The sequence below is a fragment of the Netta rufina genome, assembly GCF_964035555.1.
Source record: "Netta rufina genome assembly, chromosome: 7".
Classification (NCBI taxonomy): domain Eukaryota; kingdom Metazoa; phylum Chordata; class Aves; order Anseriformes; family Anatidae; genus Netta; species Netta rufina.
In genome coordinates this window covers 11,927,694-11,950,823 of record NC_140130.1, presented here as the reverse complement: position 1 = coordinate 11,950,823, position 23,130 = coordinate 11,927,694, and the positions used below count along the sequence as shown (strand labels likewise).

The 23,130-nt window shown below is 37.1% G+C and overlaps 1 protein-coding gene across 1 annotated transcript in view; it reads left to right on the top strand.

The window, feature by feature from the left end:
* The window catches only part of RET (ret proto-oncogene), a gene marked incomplete at both ends in the record, with an annotated part of 81,984 nt that overhangs the window by 53,634 nt on the left and 5,220 nt on the right, over nt 1-23,130 (top strand). Inside the window, 11 exons of the mRNA XM_084290650.1 lie at nt 1,992-2,250; nt 3,311-3,436; nt 3,997-4,107; nt 7,885-8,004; nt 9,558-9,814; nt 11,090-11,237; nt 14,894-15,001; nt 16,570-16,784; nt 16,891-17,013; nt 18,408-18,478; nt 22,752-22,889. Coding sequence (XP_084146776.1) covers nt 1,992-2,250; nt 3,311-3,436; nt 3,997-4,107; nt 7,885-8,004; nt 9,558-9,814; nt 11,090-11,237; nt 14,894-15,001; nt 16,570-16,784; nt 16,891-17,013; nt 18,408-18,478; nt 22,752-22,889 — 1,676 coding nt within the window. The remainder of the gene's footprint in view (nt 1-1,991; nt 2,251-3,310; nt 3,437-3,996; nt 4,108-7,884; nt 8,005-9,557; nt 9,815-11,089; nt 11,238-14,893; nt 15,002-16,569; nt 16,785-16,890; nt 17,014-18,407; nt 18,479-22,751; nt 22,890-23,130) is intronic.

Here is a 23,130-nt window from a genome sequence, read left to right as displayed (position 1 = left end):
ACCACATCTCCTTAAATAATACCCCACCCTTCACATTGTGGTTTTCTCTGCAAGGAAAGCCAGTTTGTCTGGATCTGATCCGAATCCCACTCCAGTAAATGGAAAAAACAAAGAGTTTTGGATCAGTTCCTGTAGGAGCTGGACAGGAGACAGGGCTTTACATTCCTGTGCTGCTTAGATAGATTGTTTCAGACTGAAGAGTGCTCTAGCATAGATATTCTGGCAGGCAGGAGTTCATATATGGCAAATCCACATATTTTCATTTTTAGATGAAAATGTTTAAAAAATTGCAAATGGGAAACAATGAGTTCCTTTCTCCTTTTAAGGCTTTCAGAAAGCTCTGCTGGCCAGAAAGTTTTGACTGTAGCTATTACAAAAGTTATGCATTAGCAATTTCTATTTCTGTCTTATTTGAAAAGAATCTCGGCTTTGTTCACACTGAACCATTTGCTTTCTTAAGCAAATCCAAAGTTTTTCTCACAGATCGGCCTGGGACAGAGCAGAGACTGAACCTAGACTTTCCCAAATCATAGGGTTATGTTCTCACTGGACGTGACCTACCACCAGCAGTAGGCACCAAATATTGCTGAGTCCCTGGGCCAAATTTTCTACTGTTTCCACTGTTCATCAGAAGACAATGGTAATCCTTAGCCTCTTGTTTTTACTGAGGATAAATGATATTTGAAGGACCCGCTTAGTAGCTGAGGCTGTGGATGTTGTGTACCTGGATTTTAGTAAAGCATTTGATGCTGTTTTCCACAGTAGTCTCCTGGAGAAGCTGGCTGCCCAATGCATGGACTGGGGTACAGTTGGCTGGGTGAAGAACTGGCTGAGTGGCCATGCTGAGGGTTGTAGGGGATGGGGTTCAGTCCACTGGTGGTTGGGCAACATTGTCATTCCCCAGGGCTCGGTCCTAGGGCCAGTTTTATTTAACATTTTTATCTGTGATCTGGATGAGGGGATCCAGTGCACCCTCAGCAAGTTTGCAGACAATACCAAGTTAAGTATGAGTGTTGCTCTGCTTAAGGGCAGGAAGGCTCTGCATGGGATCTGGATAGGCCAGATGGACAGGCCGAGTCCAATTGCGTGATGTACAACAAGGGTTAGTGCTGGGGGCTGTGCTTGGCTCACAGCAACCCCACACAGCAGGACAGGCTCAGGGAAGAAAGGCTGGGAAGGTGCCCAGCACAAAAAGTACCCAGGGGTGCTGGTCACCAGCCAGCTGAACCTGAGCTGGCAGTGGGCCTACGTGACCAAGAAGGCCGGTGGCATCCTGATCTACATCCGGAGCAGTGTGGCCAGCTGGATCGGGGAAGTGACTGTCCCTTTGTACACAGCACTGGTGAGACCACACCTCAAATATTCAGGTTTTGCATCCCTTCCTACAAGAATATTTGAGTTGCTTGAGTATGTGCAGAGAAGAGCAACAAAGCTAGTGAAGGGACTAGAAAATGAGCTCGAGGAGGGAATGAGGGTTTAGTCTGAGGGGAGACCTCACTGCTCTCTACAGCTACCTGAAAGGAGGCTGTGGCAAGGTGAATGTCAGTCTCTTTGCCTGGGTGACAAGCGATACGACGTGAGGGAACAGTCTCAAGTTGTGAGGAGGGTTTAGATTGGATATTATAAGGAATTTCTTCATGGAGAGAGCAGTCAGGCATTGGAACAGGCAGTCCAGGGAAATGGTGGAGTCCCCACCCCTGTAGGTATTTAAAAGGTATATAAACATGGCACAAAGGGATATGGTTTAGTGATTGGACTTGGCAGGTCTGGTGGATGGTTGTGTTTGATCCTGAAGGTCTTTACCAACCTAGATAATTCTGTGGTTCAGGTTCTGTTTTGGTGGTAAAATGTCAAATCATGTATAAATGCTAAGCTGTGGAAGGTAAACTATTCTCTGTTTTCTTTAAGACATTTTGGGGAAGAACAGAATATTTTTGATGTACAGTTTTGTTTCTGTTCTTTGTGACTTCTTTGTTGCTGTTTGAGCCTAGATAGGAAAAATCTGTATTGAAAACTGCATGAAATTCCGTGGTGTGAACATCACCTACAAGTTACTGTCCCCCAACGTAAGCTGCTACCCTGTCAGCATACTTCAAGGGCGAGAAGACAAATATGGAAGCCTTTATGTGAATGATTCCTCTGTACTACGCAGACCCGAATGCAAAGAAATACAATACACTATTCAAGCTACAGACAAGCAGAGCAGGAAACATACCAAAACACTTCTCACTATTGTATTAGAAGGATCTCGTAAGTACATGAGTCAATTAGAACAATCTCCTTTTTTACATGTGTTACTGGTATTAGGTCATGAGTTAGTTCGGTGATCCATAAACTGATGGCATTAACAATGAGCATGAGCCTGAGCTACAAGATACAGATTGCATTTTGTGTTTTTATTAGTTTTGATTCAGACCCAACTGTGACAGATGTTTATTTGAGGAACTCATGCAGATAAAGTGGTGCACTATGTGTAATTTCTAATGCTTATACACACACACACACGCGCGCATACACACGTGTATGAAACCATAGTTCTTTCACCTGAGTGTTTTTAATCATCTTTCTTGCAACTTTCCTCTCCCATTTTTATTTATTTTGGCTTTACATTTTGCTCAATATTAATGATACAATTGTATTGGTCTCACTTTACTGAAAAGGCCATAAGGGCAGAGTGTTAGAAATATTCTTTAACAGACACAGCAGAGGAGGGTTACACAGGAAACATAACCATTTCTCTCCAAACCATTTTCTCACTTTGTGCAGAACCTGAAAATTCTACCTCATAATTTCCTCAGTTTCCTTGTTTTGTAACATAGCTTCTATGTTAGGAGGGAATGGGTTGATGAAGAATAAACAAAACCCTGAACTTCGCTTTTTGTGAGAGCCTTGTGCTGTCTGAAATCACACATTCCTAGCATGTGCTCTTGGGCTACTACTGCATTAGCCCAAGTACAAAATATTTTTGCTTAATTAAAAGTTTTGTATGAAACTGTGACCTAAGGTCCCTATTGTTGTGTTACCAGAAATACCTTAGCGTGTTTCTACAGTTCTAGGCATTGACAGTGTGCCATCAAGATGACTATGCCATCATGTTCTTAATATTTACTTTCACAGAAGAGAAACGTCTGGACTTTTAAAATGTTACTTAAATTGATAGTTGGGTCAGTCAGTCTTCACTCTGTCTTCTCTCTTCTGTGACCTCCTTTCTTCCTACCCCAAAGAAAGGAAATTTCCTTCTGGTTTGAGCTAACTTGTTGTGTATTCATGTTCCTTTTACTGAACTGATGGCAAGCATTCTTCCCAACAGTTTTAAAAAAAGAAGAGGACTGCCCGGACTCTTGTGCTGTGAGTAAGCGGTATGCTGAATGTGAAGAGTGTGGTGGCCTGGGAGTCCTAACAGGAAGATGCCAGTGGAGACAGGGGAGTGGGAAAGGTACTTTTCTGTTGTCTGAAATCACGTTTGTGTTTAGTTGTAACTGATCTGTGGAATTCTATAAACTGATTTATTTTAGCTGGACACAGATCTGATAGGTGGCAGTACTTTTGGTTATTCCATAACAATGCTTCTTCTGTGTTGATGCTTTGTCCCGTCAAACTGCATTGAGCATTTCAAATTCTCTTTGACAACCTTTGTAGTCAAATACATGTAAAATTGTGTAGGGATGTCCTTAGCCATAAAAGCTACTTGTCAGTCACAAAATGGTCTCCTACCTCTTTTTCAAGTAATTCTCACTCTAACTGTGACCTACCCAAAGGGCTATCAAAGACACAAATCAGAAAACACAATGAAAATTATATTCCTTCCAGTTGCTTTTATCTGTTGTCTGTCCTGTTACTTTAGAACACGGGACAGTATTTATAATTATTCACAGATGTTTAAAATAAACGTAAGGTTGACCTGTATTTTGGTGTGTCACTATGCACAGAGCAGATGCAATAAGTTTTCCTTCAAAGCCTCGTGGTATTTGTATAACTCTGTTTTTCTGTTAATAGGAATCACCACAAACTATTCCACATGCACCCCAAGTATCAAGACTTGTCCAGATGGCACCTGTGATGTGGTTGAGAGCAAAGATCCAGCTGTGTGCCCCCAGGACTGTACAAGTATGGAAATGTTTTAGGATTGTTTTTTTTTTGTGTTGCAGCTGATTGCTGTTCATCAAGCTCTACTTTCTTAAGCCCAGATACTTTTACAAGTTCCACATATGTACCATATATGCATTGTCATACCTGCAGATGAATCATGAAAGAATGTTACGATTATGGAGACTTATTTTTGAAGCCAGTCAGGTTAACACCTGTTGGCTCTCAGTGATGGCAACATAAGGTTTTCTCAGCAATTCTTGTTCTGCTCCCTCTGTTAATTTGCAGGTAGTGTTCTTCATTGAAGATATTTGCAGAAAAAAATACTGATTTTAGGCAGGTTAATGCCGTATTTCCAAACTGTAGCACATTGAAATCGAAACCATGTCTCTTTAAACTATTTCACTATTTACTAAGTAAGTAAAAAGAAATAAATTTCCATTCAAAATACATGTGCTTAAGAAGGATCACTTTCAGAAATGCATCTGGACTTATTTGGCAAGTAACTATCGAAGTGATCCAACACCCTATCTATTTGAAGATACTGGCAGAGACTCACATGAACAGCATTTACAGAAGAAGAACTGAAATACATTTACAGGTTTTTCTTCAACACATTTATTTGCATTTCACACACACATACCTGCAAGGTCACAAATCACCCTGAAGATACCAAATGTACTGTACTTGAGCAAGTTCAGTCTTCTATGAGATGATCATTTTTTGATCCACTTACATAGCATTCAGTATCTAATGAATGAATAAACATGTAAGCATCTGATGGTTGTTTTTGAGTAATTCTCCTGGCCCTGGCATCCTTTACTCCACGTTTAAATTTTAAAAAGTTTTTGAGGAACTATTAGTATATCATGGGCTAGGACAGAAGTTGTTCTATAAAAATGAATTAATAAATATGCACCTTTTGAATTTTGCACATGAAAGAATATGATTGTGTATTCTAATTGACTTTTATCACATTATTTCATTAGAGTGCATAAAAACATTCTGTAGAGTGGCAGAAATGATTGAAGTGAATGAAAGTAATTTCTCTGATCATCTGATTTTTTTTTTGGTTGTTGTTGGTAATAACTGGAATTAGTTGCCATTACAGAAGTGGAAATATTTGTGACAGGAGCCTGAAAGAAATACTGTCTTATTAGATAATAGCAGCAGGCAAGCAAGACAAGCTTTCAAGATGTTATGTATGCCTTTTTAATGCCTGAGTTGGATAATTTTATATGTAATTTAATGCAATTCAGAGCCTGGGATAGTGCCCAAAACCAGTATATTTACAGACAGAGAAATGAGCATGTTTTAGGAGCTCAGAGGTGCAGAAGTACCGTTATTTCAGCTTTTCCTGGCAGAGGACGTTTCTTTGGAAATAAACGGCAAGTAATAAATAGAAAAGCCCCAGATGCATTAAGATCAAGGATATTCTTTAAGTACACACGGTTGCTAAAATACTTTTTTTTTTTTTTTTAATAATTCGTCTGTCATTATGATAGCTGTGTGCTGGAGTCTCAGAATTGCTTTCTCACACTAAAACTATAAATATTAAATTCAAGGGCAGTCAGCTGAAACAGCTGGTGCTGCGGCTGTGCCTATCAAATAGAGGCAACCTAACTGCATTCTAAATGAAGCACTTTTTTTGTCATAACAAACTGCTTCAGGGCTGGGTGTGCAAATCTAACTAAATATTTGTAAATGTCTTACCTTTGTAGGTTCCTCTGAACTTTGACTTTCTGATAATGAAAGAAAATACAGTCCTTAGGCTTCTACCTTGCTATGTTTTTGGCAGTAATCGGTCACTGCCTTTGGTTTTGTCTGAAAATCATTGTTTTTACTTTTTGAATTTCTGGAGTTTCTACATGGTGTTGGATAGGATTACATTTTTCATTTTTCCAAATTATCCTGAAGTAGGGAAAGCTCTTTCCCACCACAAGGCAATGATTTAAAATGTGAATACGTAAAATACCCCACAATTCAAAACAGTGTTGGAATTTCTCTACCAGCAGTACATTGGTGAAAAATACATTTATGGACTTCTGGAATACATATAGGAATCTCCGTGTTTCCAGTGTACACCCACAGTAAAGATGTGTTCCTTCTTTCCTTGTTATGTAAAAAACCTTTGTCTTCAAATCTCTTGATCAAGAGCCATTTAGGTAGGATCTACTGATCCTCTGCTCCCCCTTTCTTCCAGGTCTTCAAACACAGATACATACTGTTTATATATATATATATATATATATATATATATATGTATGTATGTATATATAAATGAATACCCTTTTCTAAGGCTAACAGAAACTTTATTTCATCACCTCTTCATAACAGAGAAAGTTGGCTGGTTGTGGGAATAAGACAGAGCTTTGGGAACACCCACACTTCTCAAAACAAGTGTCAGCACAGAGGGCAGTGACTCAGCACTCAGCACAGTCTCTTCCCAAATTAATGTGCTGAGGTGCATACATTTTAGTAAGTCTCTCTGGAAAGATGGTCAAAATCTGTCTATTTTGCTTGGATACCTAACTCCCAGTCTCCCTTTTTTTTTTTTTTTTGGAGAAGTATGTTTGCTTTCCTTTTGTCAAAATATCCTTCTCCTCAATTTTCACTACGTATCCAAAGAAAAGAAACAGTCATTCACTCTTGTATTGAATTAGGAGGGAGGAAAATGATTTGAAGTAATAAGACTGTATTGAACATATCTTGTTAACCTTCTGAATCCCTTTATGGTTTAGACAATTATTCTGAACAGCAGATAAATTTGTTGGTCTTGACTGGTTTGCTCTCTATATCTCTTAATGCAATGCTGTTTGTGATTAAAGGCAGCTTATACATGAAAAACGTGACACCTAATGGTCACTTTGATACTATATACAGAAAAAATATATATATTTAATTGGAAATACAGTTTGGGCCTGACCTTGCATTTACTCTGCATGATCATCTCCTGCTCAAAATCAAGTAGTTCTGAAAGTGTTTCTTATTATTAAACAATGCCTTCTTTAGTAATGAATTTTTTTTAAACACTTGACGTTTATTTTTAGTGCTTTAACTAGATTTTTTCTTGGCACTTTACAGAAGTGATTAAGTATCATTATCTACAATTGCAATAGAACAAATAATATATAGAACAATATGCTGACTTTTCAGAGGTAAGAGGAAATTGGCATCAGAACCAGGAACAGAACTCAACCTGTAGACTGCTTGCTGGATTTGTATGCTCTAACACTGCCCTGTACATCATCTCATGCATAATAAAAAAAACCTGAAGACAGTGGTGGAGAAAAACTAAAATAAATAGACTAGAGAAGATACTTTAGGGAGAATTTTAAAATGTGAGAAGACCTCACTGATACAGAACCATAATGTTTTTTGACAAAACTAAGGACAGCCATGAGATGATCATTTGAGGTAGAAGTTTGGCACTAAATAATGGGATTTAACATAGTTTTAAAGTGTACATGAAATTAGGAACATATTCTAACAATGCAATGCAAAGAGAACTATTTTATTTGTATAAAAGATCAATTTTAATCAAGAGTTTTCTGTAACAGGAAGAACAGCTAATCAGGGCTGATATTCGGGCCAGCCAAGATCCCCTCATTTCAGGACCTCAGAAATTTCAGCATTTAGAATCTACCCTAATTCTCAAGAATCCCTGTCATTATCATTGCACTGTGCTGTGCTGCAAATTTACAGATGTATGTGAGGATAAACCCATGGAAAACTTTCAGCCTTATTTTTTTTTCTTTAACTACATGAGAATTTTAGCTTGTTTCTGTATTTAATTAGGTGGAAACATTATTGGTGGTCATGGGAAAGGCACTGGAAATCTTGGAATTAAGTCAGGACATGGGATTTGTTACTGCTTCCCAAGACAGAACTGTTATTGCGAGAAAGATGATATAAAAGGTAAGTCTAAACAATATCTGCTGTTCTCATATTAATCTTTCCCTTTGTGTCTATCTTCTGTCTTCCATGTTTATATACATGCAACAATCTGAACTTATGGGCACGTTAATTAGCAATATATTTGGTTCTTTATTGTATCTTTAAAATATCTTAATAAAAATATCTTTAGATAATTATTAACTATAATTATTGGGAATGTAAAATTAATTAAGAACAAGCACCTTGACTTCTGGCATGGAGACTGAAAATCTCCAGAGGGGGTTGTTTCTGTCCTTGGCAAAAGTTCATTTTTATCCATTACTACATGAAAAACAAGTTGGCCATCCTTTGCTTTTCAGCAGTATTTGCATTTCAGTGAGGCTCACCTGATATTTGCAAAGACACCTAGGAGAATTAGAATACCGACTTCTATTACTTTCAAGTAATTCCAGCCTCCTAATCATTTCTGAAAATCTCAGCTATCAAATGTCATATAGCCTACACCCATTGTTTTAGGAGGAAGAATGGTTTACTTTATTCATTCACCTTTGTTTAAAGATAAAAAGCTTTATACAGTTCTTTAAAGCAGATTAATGGGGATTAAATACTATTATTTTAAAATTGTTTTTACTATTGCTAGTAAGAAACATAAAGTCAAATATTTTACATCTCTCAAACTGAATTGTTTAGAATATACCCCAATTCACTCTTGAGTAAATTTTTTATAGGCATAAAAAGAGAAGGGATAAATTTTCCCCCTGCCCCTACATCCCAGAAAAATATTATGCTGTTTCACTTAGTTCTGAGGTACAGCTTGCAGATGTAGTTAACTTAACTGTGTATCTGAGGTCAGAATTATCTCATAGTAAGCAGTGCAAGGACAGTATGTTGAATCTCTCAGTTCCTTCAGAGAGAAACACGCAGCCTTAGAAGAATGATGTTTAGGGGCACTTACATAATTTGGCTTCCAAAGAAAGACACTAAAAGTCCTTATGGAAAAGGAGAAGTAGTAAATGTGGAGGAAAAAATGCATATTACGTAAGCAGTTGCAGCATAAGGAAATCCTTTCACAAACAATATTTTGTTAAATACAAATATTCTAAGTCTCTTTCTTTAGAATTGAAAAAGATGAAGAGAAGTATTTTTCTTATGTACAACAATTGGCATCATAACGAAGTAAAATTAATATATGAAAATGATCTTATTTGGACAGAAGGGTTCTAACATAAACTGTTGTCCACAAGTGAAATCTAGTCACAGGTCTACAGAGATAGAAGTAGTATCAGAAGATCAGTATATGGTAGGCTGGACCATAAAGAAGAGTCTCAGAAGTAGCTAATTCTGTAAAGACAAGGAATATCAGTTCAAGATAGCTATCCTTCCATTTTACACAGGCAATTAAGCTTATCTGCTTAAGATTATCTGCTGGTGCCCAAAAGAGAAAATCAGCTATTAGGTTTTCCTGTAGCTTTTAAAAATGTTTTTGAATTCTCTTTGTCACACCTGTGTCATGTGAACTGCCCAAGCTGAAGTAGGAAACAACAAAGTTCTAATAAATTCTTCTTGATCCACAGAGCAACTATGTGATGATGTGTGCAAGACTGTCATAGCAGGGGCAGTGCTGTTGTCCTTCATCATCTCTGTGCTGCTTTCTTCATATTTCATCCATCGCTACCACAAAAATTCTCCAAAGCCACCTATTGCCTCTGCAGAAATGACATTCCGGCGCCCGGCCCAGTCCTATCCCATCAGCTATTCTTCTACTAATGTCCGTCGGCCTTCTTTAGATTCCATGGAGAACCAAGTGTCTGTAGACACCTTTAAAATACCAGTAAGTCTGATATAGTTTTGTATATACTTCTTCATGTCTGTGTTGTTCCTAAAGAATGGTGTTTATGCATGTAGAAAATGTTACAGAAGTGCAATCTGCTTATAGAAACACCCAAATCAAATGATTAAAACAGAAGTGATGTACAGAGGGACAGATACTTAATGAGTAATTGAATAAATCATATAACTTACTGCACAAGGCCAGTATATTCTGCCGCTTTTGTTCCATTCTAATATAAGGTAACAATGGGTCAAATTTAAGCCATTTTTTTTTCTAAATGTAACTCTACATTTGATGGTGTGGTTTAATTTTAACATTTTTAAAGTAATATAATTGTTAAAGTTGTTACATTTAACATTGTTAAAATAAAATAATAGTCTAATAATCAGCACAGGTTTGTAGTCTCTGTGATAAGCCATAGTATTCCACTATGTTTAGGGGAGGAAAAAAAAAAAAAAAAAGAAAAAAAGCTGAGATCTGTTCCTGATTTCTGTTATACAGACACACGGTAGGTGTCAGGTCATGTGGGAATGGTGCCTATGCTTTTCGCCCAGTTATATTATCATATCTTTAATCTAGCTTCTTCTGTATTGGTAAGTTACATACTATTCAGGATGCTTGCCAGCTGGTGTGTTTTCATGGACCAATATAGTAAAGAAACGCTGCCATTTTCTGTGACATGTGGCAACACCAGCTTTATTTGCATGCTAGATATTGACGTCTTCACAGGCCTTGCGCTCTGTGTACTTTCATCTCTGGTCTGGTTTGTATATCTGTCACCATTTCATAACTGTAAGTCTTGATAACTCTCATTTCCTAAGAGGAGGATTGTTGTGTCTGATGGACTCTGCAGGGAAAGCCTTAGTCCTTGAGTAAAACTAATTTACTTCTCAGTGAAGTCTACAGTCACATATTCACAGTTATTCTGAAAGCAAGCATTTATATTGCATTGCTTCATGTTTCATTTGTACACGTTTTCTAATTCCTGTAAATATAATATGCTATCCACAAGCTGCTTTTGCAGCCTTTTTTGAAGAAGGTGATTTTAAGGTAATGTAAAAACACTTGCAAAATGCTTAGAGATTCAGAAGCTTTCTTAGCAATGCACTCATTGACCAGAAAAAAAAAAAAAAAAAAAAAAAAAGAGCAACCGAAATTGTACACCAAAGTATACCTATTCCTGAAGAATGATCTCCTATTGAACATTAATGCCTCTGGTGTAGCTAGCCACTTCTGTTCTTCCTCGTCTTATAGGGTTTCTTTTCTCTCCTGCAGGAAGATCCAAAGTGGGAATTCCCTCGGAAAAACTTGGTTCTTGGTAAAACTCTTGGAGAGGGTGAATTTGGAAAGGTTGTCAAGGCAACAGCTTTCAGACTCAAGGGAAGAGCTGGCTATACTACTGTGGCAGTCAAAATGCTAAAAGGTACATTCCCATCTGCATCTGAAATGTTTTGAAAACTATTTGTTGTAACTTCTGCATGGATTTGAAAAGGGGCTAACATGAAAGTAAAATGTCAGCTATGAACAACCAGTACCACAGCCTTCATTTCTTCCAGCAGCAGTCTGTTACATTCTGACAGATTTCTGACTTTAGCAGCTAGCATCATGTTGATACAAATAAGTGACTTCCACAAGTGGTTCTGATTAACGATGTGCAAGGATCCTCTGTCTTAACGGGGCAAATACATTTAATTTTGGTTGGCATTGACAAAAATATTGCAAGGGCATGTTAAAGCTTTCTGACACTCCCCTCCCCTCCTTCCCTGCAGTTTTATTTGGCAGTGCTTTTAAAGTAAATTGTGTTATAATCATGGCAAGAGACAGAATAGGCCTATTAAGTTACTTCTCTGATTGAGAATTCCATCTACTTTTGTACTTTCTGATATACTTTTCAATTACCTGGTGTTCTGCCAAACTGGCTTGCAGAGCCTAATGTTTTCTCCTGGTGTCTTCAGTTCTTCTGAAGACTTTAAAGATAGGGAAAAAATGTGTTCCTAGGTTATGTTATATATAATATGAGACCTTGAGCTCTTGTCCCTGTCTCTGTTTAGTTTTAGGCCCCATTTATACTTGTTTCTTTCCCATACAGAAAAAGAAATGATATTGAAAGAAAAATATGATTTTTTTTTGTATGGTTAGTTGTTTTTTGGTCTCTGAAGTAGAATTCTCCAGTATTAGTGTACGTTTCAGGTGGAGGCTGAATGTGTGGCTTGTAATCCATAGATTTTGCCACCTTTACTGTTAAATATGAATGCAGATTTTGCATATATAATGTCTGGGCCTGATGACTTCATTAGATATGCAATGGTGGTGAAGGAGGTCAGTTATTCACACAACTGTATCCTTTTCTGTCGTTTTGTGTGCTAATCCATAAATGCATGTAGTCCCTATGTATCAGACACCTAGGAAAGTAGTGGATGAAGATGGGAAAAAAAAAACCTTCAGAAAGGCTTACGGATACAAGAAGATTCCTTCAGCTGGGCAGCTAGCTTTATCTGAATGACCTCATCTATTTGTTGCTGCTTATAATTAAAAACATATATATATGGTTAAAGAGAAAAAAATCCATCTGCTGCTGCTTTAGAGCAAAAATGCTTTATATTCCATTATTTTACCAAAAGAGTAAGTGGTTTACGAAGTGCATGCCCACATTGCACGAGGTTCAGTGGAGATAGGTCATATGGAAAAAAATTAGAACTAAGTCTTTTCAGACGTGAAGACTAGTCAAGTTTTGCAATGATCAAGTCACAACCTGTATATCATTGTAAATGGGTTTGTCATGATCGTTATTTCATATTTATTTGTGCACTCAGTATTACCGATTTTCTAGCACATTGTCATCAACAACGTGTGACTGAGTTAAGATTCCAAGACATAGTGGTAAAAATGTTGCTTTTACTTGTAGATGATTTAACATTCAGCTTTCCCTAGCTATTACCAAGTACAGAATTGACAGTAGGAAGGAGTAACCCTTTATTTTAAGCACCTTATTTTAATAAATTGGTCTGACATTTACAGTAATACTCGGGGCTCTAATGAATCCCTTTGTCATGTAAATTACATTGCACATAGTCACCTGAAATTACATTTTCCAACTTGATTGTGGAGAACATTTGTCATTACTGGAAATATTTATCCATTACTGTTTTAACTTTACAGTTAACACATGACAAGTGTAAGAAATATTGCTTTAGTCCAAAGTGGTCTATAAAATGCTGCCACGGATAAAGGACAGTTACTTTGGATCAGACCACCACTGACCAACCTATCCTTGTTACATATGGTAGAACCAGATTTATACTCAGATGCAAAGGGTTACTTATCCTAGCATTAGGGACTCTATGTTGCCTGATCTTTAAGCCAGTAAATTATCACAGAAAGTCTCCTGCTTATTTCTTAAAAGATACCTCCTTCCTGGTATCTCCTCCTAACTGTGTAGTTTGGCACAACCTGTGATTAAGAACATAATGAGGTAGGACTTCTCCTACTTTGTCAATTTGGTGCGATGTTCTGGGGAAGGAACAAGGAGAGGTAAAGAATTAGCTGAGCCAAAACAGTCTTGGAGCTGTGGATGGAGATTTAAAGGAACAGAGGGAGAAATTTTTTCAGTCCTTTTCTAGCACTTTACTAGTATGTATCCTGCATGATATGAAAGCCCTCAGAATAAAATTGAAGTGGGCAACACCATCAAACAAGTACATAGATATCATTCACTGTTTGCTAAAAACAAGGGGCATAAAGCTTCAGAGCTAATAATGTCCATTTGTCAACTATAGAAGGTGCTTTTTCAAGAATACAGAAAAGCAGGGCCCCCAGGGAACTTATCTTCTTGCACATACTATGCAGTCCCAGAGCTAGAAAAATAAACTTTTCACAGTTCATATTGTTTGGTTTTGGTTTAGCTAACTTAATGTTTCTTGTACTGCTTACAAGTAGTGAGTGACCATCTAATATTGCACTTCCTGTGAGGCAGAAGACTCAAGTCTGAGTATAGGTTCTCTGTAAGATAATATAAGCAGATGATGTATAGTAGACCAATACCAACATACAGTAGAACAGAATCAAATATTATTGTAACCAGGGCAAACTATGAGCACACACATTTTAAATGGGTATGTTAAATGTATCCTTTGGTGCTTACTACCTTCACAGAAAAGCAAACAGTATAGTAACAAAAATCAGAAAGTGAGGTGTGTTGTTTTTTTTTTTCTAATTAACTTAAAGTAAGGGCCAGTATATAATTGTAAGTTGCCCGATAACAGCTCTATACAGGAACAATACAGGGAGATGCTCTGTGTCAAGGACATTAAGGATGAGGCACACAAAGGTTTAGCTCTGACCTGTGGTTTCTTTATAAGTAACATCTCCTTCAATCCCCATTATGTTCAAAGAGGAAGATTATAAGATGAATTTGGCAAAAACAAAATGCTTGAAAGACTAAGGAAATCTCTGGGGGCTACATAATGTCATACTACTGTCACTGGCATTGGCAAAGACAGCAGATATGTCTCCCAGTAAAATCAATCTGACCTGTACATTTAGCTTCTGAACTCTAAATCTGGATGTGTGCTACAATGGTAAGCCAGTAGATAAGCCAATTTTAGCTACATTGAAAAAATTGTTTTGGAGAAAGAGGATTAAGTTGTAGGGAGATAACTGAGCAAGTATTTTTTGCTTGCTCAGCCAAAAAAAAAAAAAAAAAGGCTTTCACATGCTTCTTAGTTTGGTCTGATTCACCCTAGAAATAGCTTTAGAACACAGGAAAAGATCTGTCATAATTTCATAGCATCTGCAAGACACTGAAGGCTCTTGTTTGTGATTGCTGGCTGACCTGCTCTTTGTGTAGCCCTTTGTATCAGGGCACAGGGGTGATGATGGCAGCTCACCCAGTCAGAACAGCAGCTGTCTTATTTGCCATATGAGTGACTGCAGGACGGTGGACATTTCTCTCCTGTGGGAAAGAGTTTTCTAAGAATTCATAATTCCACGATAAATGGTGCATCTCAAAATTCAGATGGTATGAAGAGAACTTTCGGATAATGCTTTCCTAACCAGAACTATGTTTTTGGACACCTGCAGAAAATGCTTCCCAGAGCGAGCTGCGAGATCTGCTGTCAGAGTTCAACCTTTTGAAACAGGTGAACCACCCTCATGTCATCAAACTTCATGGAGCCTGCAGTCAAGATGGTAAATATTAGAAACTCGTTATTAAGGTGAAAACTTCAAAATAGGAAATAAACAGCACTTCATTGTTGAGTTTGGACTACTGCTTAAAAACATGGCACACCTTTTAAATATGCTCCTGACTCAAAATTAGGGCATTTAAGACAAGCAACTTTGAAGGGAAGAGGAAATGCAAATTCAGTTTAACTAACATTCTTTCCCAGGGTATTTTCTATACTCATTTTGATTCTGAAGCTATTTGGAAACTAATCATTCTACTACTAGTTGCCTCCTAACAGTATGTATTTTCCTATTACTATTGCTCAGTAAACCTTTTAGATACAGACTATATTTAAAGTTTAATGGAGCTTTCATTGTTCTTACTATTATTCATACTATAACAGTGCTTTGAGGCCTGAGTCAGGGAGTGAGGTTTTTTTGTTTGTTTGTTTGTTTTTAACAACTACAGATCTCTTTGTTGAAGTAGAGCTTGATGTTTAGATTGACATGCAATTTTCCTGTTCTGTCACAAAACTTGTCTTTCTCTTACTGTGATATTTGTTAAAAGCCACAGTCATTGAAAGGTATATTTTAAGAGGGAAGAAATTTTCAGATCTATGTATTAAGACTTCCAGTGGAGCAAATTTTCACTGATGTGCATGGGAATCAGTTTGGATAATTTCTGTTCATGTTAAATGGGTATGCATGGCAACATTCTCTTCCTTTTGTGTCTCTAATTGTGGTCCTTCTCCCTTAAAGAGTTTGTGATTTTTGCAGCCTAAAATTACAGTATATATGTGGCAACCTTGCGCTAAGGCCTGCCTTCTTTGCTCATCCAGTTTTGTTGCAGATGGCACTATTAGTTGTAGACAGAGAATATAATTCAGGATTGAGTCATCACTGAGTTTTGGTAAGGTAATGAACCATCGGGGCGGGATTTTTTTATTTTTTTCTTCTTAGAACAATGTATCTTTTCATCCCTAAGGAAGTGAACAGCTTCTGAGTCACAGGCTTTTAATAAATATCAAGCTAATTCATTGGTGTATGGGGTGGGAGGGTTTTGATAGAGCAGACAAATGTATTTAGCATTAACACACTGAGTGGATATTATTCATGTGGATAATAGGGAGGAGAAGCTAATGGATTGAAATGTCAGAATGTTTTTAAGTGCTCTGAAAAGGCACCTTAAATACAACACTGAAATTAGCAGATGATTTGTGAGCTCAGCATCATGCACTACAGGAAAGAGTTTTGGGTTTGGGTTGCTTTTTTAAAGCTTCTCTAACTCAGGCTGTTTCACAGGTCTGATTTTTAAGAAGGTTGTATTTTTTCAGTCTCAAATTATCCAGGTGAGAGAATAGGCTAGAGCCTGAATTTAGCTTTGATTTAGGCTGAAACTCACTCACTTTGCATAGAGGATGTAAGCTAGAAAAAAATTCTGTGGCTGACTCAGTGCCTTCTATGTGAAGAAGAAAGGTTTCTGGAGCCACTAACTATTGAAAACAACATGTTGATTAGAAGAGACTGTTTTGAAAAAATCAAAAACTGTTATCTATTAATTGCAAGCTTATCGATGTGTGTGCTTCTTTCAGGCCCTCTGTATTTAATTGTGGAATACGCTAAATACGGCTCCTTGCGCAGTTTTCTCAGGGAAAGTCGAAAAGTGGGACCAAGCTATGTGGGTAGTGATGGTAACAGAAATTCAAGTTATTTGGATAACCCTGATGAGAGAGCCTTAACAATGGGAGATCTGATATCATTTGCATGGCAGATATCTCGAGGAATGCAGTACCTCGCGGAAATGAAGGTAGAGCACGTAATAGTGATCTGAGCATGTCCTTGTGACAGATGGATATGTAGCAGTCTGTTCCTCCACAAGAAGCATAAACACTATTGTTGGTTTCTTTCAAAAGCTTGTTCATCGTGATTTAGCAGCCAGAAATGTACTGGTGGCAGAAGGGCGCAAAATGAAGATTTCTGATTTTGGCCTATCCCGTGATGTGTATGAAGAAGATTCATATGTCAAGAGGAGCAAGGTAGAGTGAATGTTAAAAAGAGTTGTGAGAGTTATTGTCTAATCAAGAGAGAGAATTTATACTGCAGGACCTAAGCACAGAAGAAAAAGATAATAGCTAATTTTATAAATAATGACAACAATTAACTACGAATAATTCTCTTAAATTTAAAAGAACAACAAATGAAGATGAAACAAAATGATAAGCCTAACTAGCAGGACAGTAATATATGTAAAAATTATCATATTTAAGTCACTGTTAGTTCCTCTCTTCATTCTCCTCATTTGTAAATATACCTATATTTTTTAAACTTAAAATTTTATGAAAATATTTGTGTAAATATTGTGAATTTTAAGTTTAGCTTTCGGTGTTTGTTTGTTTTTAGGCCAGTAGTGCTGTTTGTGTGAATGTGTTCTATAAGGTAAAATAAGTTGGAAAGAAAAAGACTTTTTGGAAGACATGATCATACATAAAAAGGTCTTTGCCATATGCATTAGCTGTATTATGATGCATGTGTTTTACATACCAGTTGCTTGGTGTTTTACGAATGATGCATTTACATAAATGCAGTTCCATTTTATTTGGTAGGGTGTTGATGTACTGAATGGATATTTGCTCTTTACTTCAAATACACTTGTCACCATAGAGTTTAACAGAACATCTGTCTTCTTGCATAGTGAAAAGGGGAAAAGATGAGTTATCGAGAGCAAGGAAAAGGGATATGTTTAAAACTTACTGAAACAGTTGTTATGTATATATGAATTTCATGAGAATAAGGAGAATATATGGCTTATTAATGTTAGTGATATTGCTAAGGTTATGAAACATTTATGAAATTTTTCAAAGCCGAGTGGCATGGATATGTCTCAGATTTCAACAGTGAGTCCCTAACAAAGGAAAATAGCAACTTGCAGACCCAATTTAGTACCCTATAATTGACTATGATTGTCCAGCAATGGTTCTGAAACCAAAGGTTTCTTCTTTAATCATCATTTCCCATCATTTCTGCATTTGTCCATTTCCTAAAAGCAATGGAGTATTTTCTGTTAGAAGAAAAACATTCACGGTTGAAAACCATATGTTTTTGGATGAAATTTTATTAGAGGATAGTTGAGTTTATCTGGCTCAAGCTGATAACAATATGGGGAAAAAATAAAAAGTAGTATTGTACTTAATTAGATTACTGAAGTGTTTGGAAGGAATGAAAGGAACATGAAATTCAGTCATTTAAAAAAAATTCTTACAATTATTCTCTTCACTTTTTCTTATTAAATGCTAAATCATTCAGTCCATTGGAATATATTAGAATATGAATAGAGTATCTGTTACTGAAAAAAAAAAAGTTGTTTTTTCCACTTGGAAGCTTAATTTTCTGACCAGTAATTGCCTTTTTTTTTTTTTCCCCCCCCTCCTAGGGTCGGATACCTGTTAAATGGATGGCCATAGAATCCCTATTTGATCATATCTATACAACACAAAGCGATGTGTAAGTTTCAATTCTGGCTTTCTTTACACTTTATGCATTTGCTTAAGGTGATAAAGGAGGAAATAAAATAGTCTATGTAGTAGTCAAAGCTGTTACACTTAGACAGAGATGTAAAGAACACAACCTGGATGGCACAATTTTCTGGCACTAATATCTGATTTTTTTGCTCTTGAATTAAATCTGAGGGAAAAATTTTGAGAGCTATTTAGGTACATAATTCCTGTTGAAATCAACAAGGGTTGGATCTGTAAATGTGAGGTGATGGCCTTTGAAGATCTAGACAAAAATCATTAACCTTTGCTAATGATAATGATTGTAACCAAAGCGCTCAGTTCTCGTTCATCACTTGTCCATAACACCTGCCAGCAGGTACAGGATAGAGTGGGAAGAAAGGAGTGATGTTATGTCTGAATTCACTCCTATTGCAATCGATGACATAATTAATTTTTATGTCCAATTAATTTTAATGACAGCCAGCTCACACCTTAGGGGAACAGTCTGGTTCCAGTGCCAGGATGCAAGCTTGTCTGCAGCGTTAGGGAAACTAAGTTTCTGAAGATGTGCTTCTACTTGTGATGTGATGAGTAGGTTGCAAAACTACCACAGCAAAGCTGTTTTTTACTGCCTGATGAGGAAGGAGCCCAGCAGAAGAGTGTTTCTATACAGTTAACTCAGGAACATATACTTTCACATTCCTTTCTCTCTGGGATGAATAGTGGTTGTGGCTAGTCACCAGGCAGACACTGTAAAACCAAGTATTATTTATTTAAGCCAAAGAAATTCTAAGGGATTGCAAAAGCAGCAGTACTTATGCCTGATCTTCTGCCAGGTGGCATTTTGGATACCTTCCAAACACCCCTTAAAAGAGAATCTGACTAAAGCAATATTTTCATTAAACTCAAATGGCATAAAACATACTGATCTTAAGGGCATTTCACTTCAGAACGTTTTGATATTTACTTTTAAAAATAATTTTATTCAGTTTTTACTCTTCTCTCTGCAGGTCAGAACAGTGCTAGTGAAATGAATTATTTTTCTTAACTTGGAAATTCCCTATAAAATGAATTAGCAAAATATTTCTTTTGTTTGTTTGTTTCATTTGGAGTAAGAAAAAAGTAGGTGCAATTCTCAGAAGAACATAAATTTTACTAAGGCCTGTCTGCAGCTCTTTCTGGATTTCACAGAATCACAGAACTGTAGGGGTTGGAAGGGACCTCGAAAGATCATCGGGTCCAACCCCCCATTTCTTTTTTTCCTCCTCAGAGTATCGATTGTGCTGACCTGCTTCTTCACAGTGACCTTTCCCAGACAATTAAAAAATTCTTTTTAAAAATTCCAAGCATACGTTATTTTTTTTTTTCCGTTTTCTCCAATTTGCATTATGGTTTAGGGCCAGAAAGAGATTGTGTTGCCATGTAACTGCCCTTTTGTGGACTGTTGACTGATCTCCTGGATCCACTGCCATTGATCGATTCATAGAATCTCAGAATGGTTTGTGTTGGATGAGACATTAAAGTTTTTCCAGTTCCTACACCTCTGCCATGGGCAGGGGCACCTCTCACCAGACCAGGTTACTCAGAGCCCCATCCAACATGACCTTGAACACTTCCAGGGATGGGGCATCCACAGCTTCTATGGGCAGCCTGTTCCAATGCCTCACCACCCAACTCTCCCTGTTTGTTTTCCTGATGGGCTGTGATTAAGCTCAGGAGCACCTCTCTCATACACGTGATACAACAATTCTGCGGTTGATGCCCGCCTGGTCTCAAACAGGCTAGCTCAGAGCCCAGGGCAGCCTAGTGATGCTGTGTAGCTGGACAACTTCCCAGATCTTCCCAGATATTACCTCTGTGCACTGCTATGCAGATGTAGCAGCTTTCTTGGAGATGTGCTGGGTATTCTTAACAGAGCATGCATTGTGCCTTGTAATTCCTCTTCAGTGCAACTAAACCAAAGGTCTACGTAGCTGCCACACTTGCACACAGACTTGACTCACTGGTGAGGTCACCTTCATTATTCATGGCATTATACATGTCAGTAATCCAAGACTATTTTATAGCAGCACCTAATTTAGCAAATTCCCTTCTGAGAGAGACACAGAACTGCAAAGAAAATCATCTCCAGTACAAGTTTCCATGACTGGCGTTCCAACAGCATAGCAAACTGATAAATAAATTACTTCTTTGCAGCACTGATTTTAGTTTTAGATAATCACACTCAATGCAAAGATTATTTTATAATATTCCTTATTCTTTGTGGTGATGCAATTATATCTGAGGTGAACATACGTTAATAAATTCAACAGCCATTGCAGTATGCTATTTTTTCTCATACTCCGTATTTGTTTTCCAGCTTTTTCCTTTTAAAGCCTTTCTATGTAGTTAGTGGTTAGCAGTGCTTAATAGCACTACCACTTGCCAGCATTCACAAAATCCCTTTTTGATTCAGAGGTTGGTGACATCAGTGGAAAGCTAGCTTACTGTCTTCCTGTTCACATTATTATTTTTTCTCTTTTCCAGCTTTTTCTGATCACATTTTTATTCACTGATAAACAGTGCAGCGGGAAAACTTATATACCACATTTATCCTCCTATACTGCTCAATTAGTATAACAATTTGAAAACATTGCAGCATTCTACAGCATTCTGTTCTAGTGTGCCCATTTACAAAAAACAACATGAGCTAATTAAGAAATTAGTCGTGTGATTCCACCTTCCACATTCTGAAAAATTCCTCTTAAGCAGAGGAGATGGATTTTAAAAATAAAACCTGCCACGCTAGAGTTTATTTTGAATTAATCACGGACAGTATTACAACCTGATGCTAGAGTATAATTGACTTTAAAAAGGGTATGAGGTGGTGTATTAATAAAGTATATTAAAATGTTATAAATATTCATTAGCTTTCAAGAACGTGCAGAGTGATTAAAAATTAATTCAATGAATGGCATCAAGGAGAATAGCTGCAGCATAACTATTCAGGACTGCGTGAAACTGGTAGTTTGGATTTTCTGCCTGTTTTTGCTGTACTTTTTGGGTTACCATTTTTCTTCAACATGTGAGCAGTACAGTTGGACTGTAGTCCTCTCACAAAAAAGTGAGTTCTGCTCCTAAAATTTTGAGATGGAATTTTCAAACGGAATTAGACGTTTTCCTTGTTTTGCCATTAAATGTATGACCTTTCCCAAAATTTTCTTGAAAGTGCAGTTTTCAGAGAAATTACCCAATGAGACTACAAAAGCTAACGTTTGTCATAAATTGTGTGCAATTTTGCTTCCAGATGCATCCAATTGAGTATCCCCTTTTAGTGAAACAGACAGTGTTGGCTGGCTTCCTTCATTTTGAACATCTAAATTTTGGCAAGTTCTCCCAGTCGAGCAGATTTCCAGTAATTTGTAGCTTCTTTGTATATAGAATAAGGCTTCCACTAAGGGAAGAAAAAATACTTATGCCTCTTTTCTCATAGTTTGCCCTCCAAGATGGACTAACTTTATCTAAATATTTCCAATCCACTAAAAAAAAAATTCTTTCTTTGAGTTCATCAATAAAATGAGTTTAAGAAGTCATTCTTTTTTCTGTTCATTTTTGGAAAACAGCTTCTTCTGTTTTCTGTTCTGTTAAACTACATTTTAGTCATTTGCTATTTCCACAATAGATTATTTCCTCTTCTTTCATTATCTCCAAGTAGTAAATTAAGTCCTGAATGAGTGAATGGGCCAAACATAGCAGCTGACATCAAAGGTGTTGCTTGTGACTGAAATAAACTCATGGCACATATAAAGAAAAACAACCTCACAGTGAGGACAGCAAACTGTCTTCAGTTTGGTAACTGGTTAAGCCAGCTTCTGTAAATTTAGACAGTCGTGTGATTAGGACTGTAAGTGCTAATTAGGGGATAGCCAATAGAAAAAAGCATCTCCAGGAGCACTACACGGAACAAGAACCAACCTTTGAGCTGGGACACCATGTGTAGGGAGGACTTTCTGCTGAAGATGGGACTTCCCAGGACACAGCTTTTGTCAAAGGATAAAAGAGGGACAGCCCTTATTTCTACTTCCTTGGTTCCTAATCTTTGTAATGAATGGTGACATTCATTACAAATGGTGACAGCAATGACCCTGCGTGGCACCTCTGGCTCAGCAACATCTTGAATTTGGTTGGTTTCTTAAAACACTAGAAAGAGATCTGTTGGGTGAAAGCCACACCAAGCTCTTGAAACCTACTACTGTATATAAAAGCTCGTTTTCTTTTTTTTTTTTTTTTTTTTTTTTCAGATGGTCATTTGGAGTTCTGCTGTGGGAGATTGTAACTTTGGGAGGCAATCCCTACCCAGGTATTGCTCCTGAAAGACTCTTTAACCTCCTAAAAACAGGCTATAGAATGGAGAGACCAGAAAACTGCAGTGAAGAAATGTAAGTACTTCTTGATTTGATTAGATTCATTAAACATCTCTTAAATTTTATATATATGTGTGTATGTATACACACACACACACATATATATATATATATAAAGGTTTGAATAAATACCCCATAAATGGTTCTTCTGTATATCTCAGAAGTATGATCAAAATGTGGAGTACTCAAAAGAATGTAATGAAATTAATGAACAGTAAAGCACAGGAAAGGAATTACCAACTCAATGTTTGCAGCT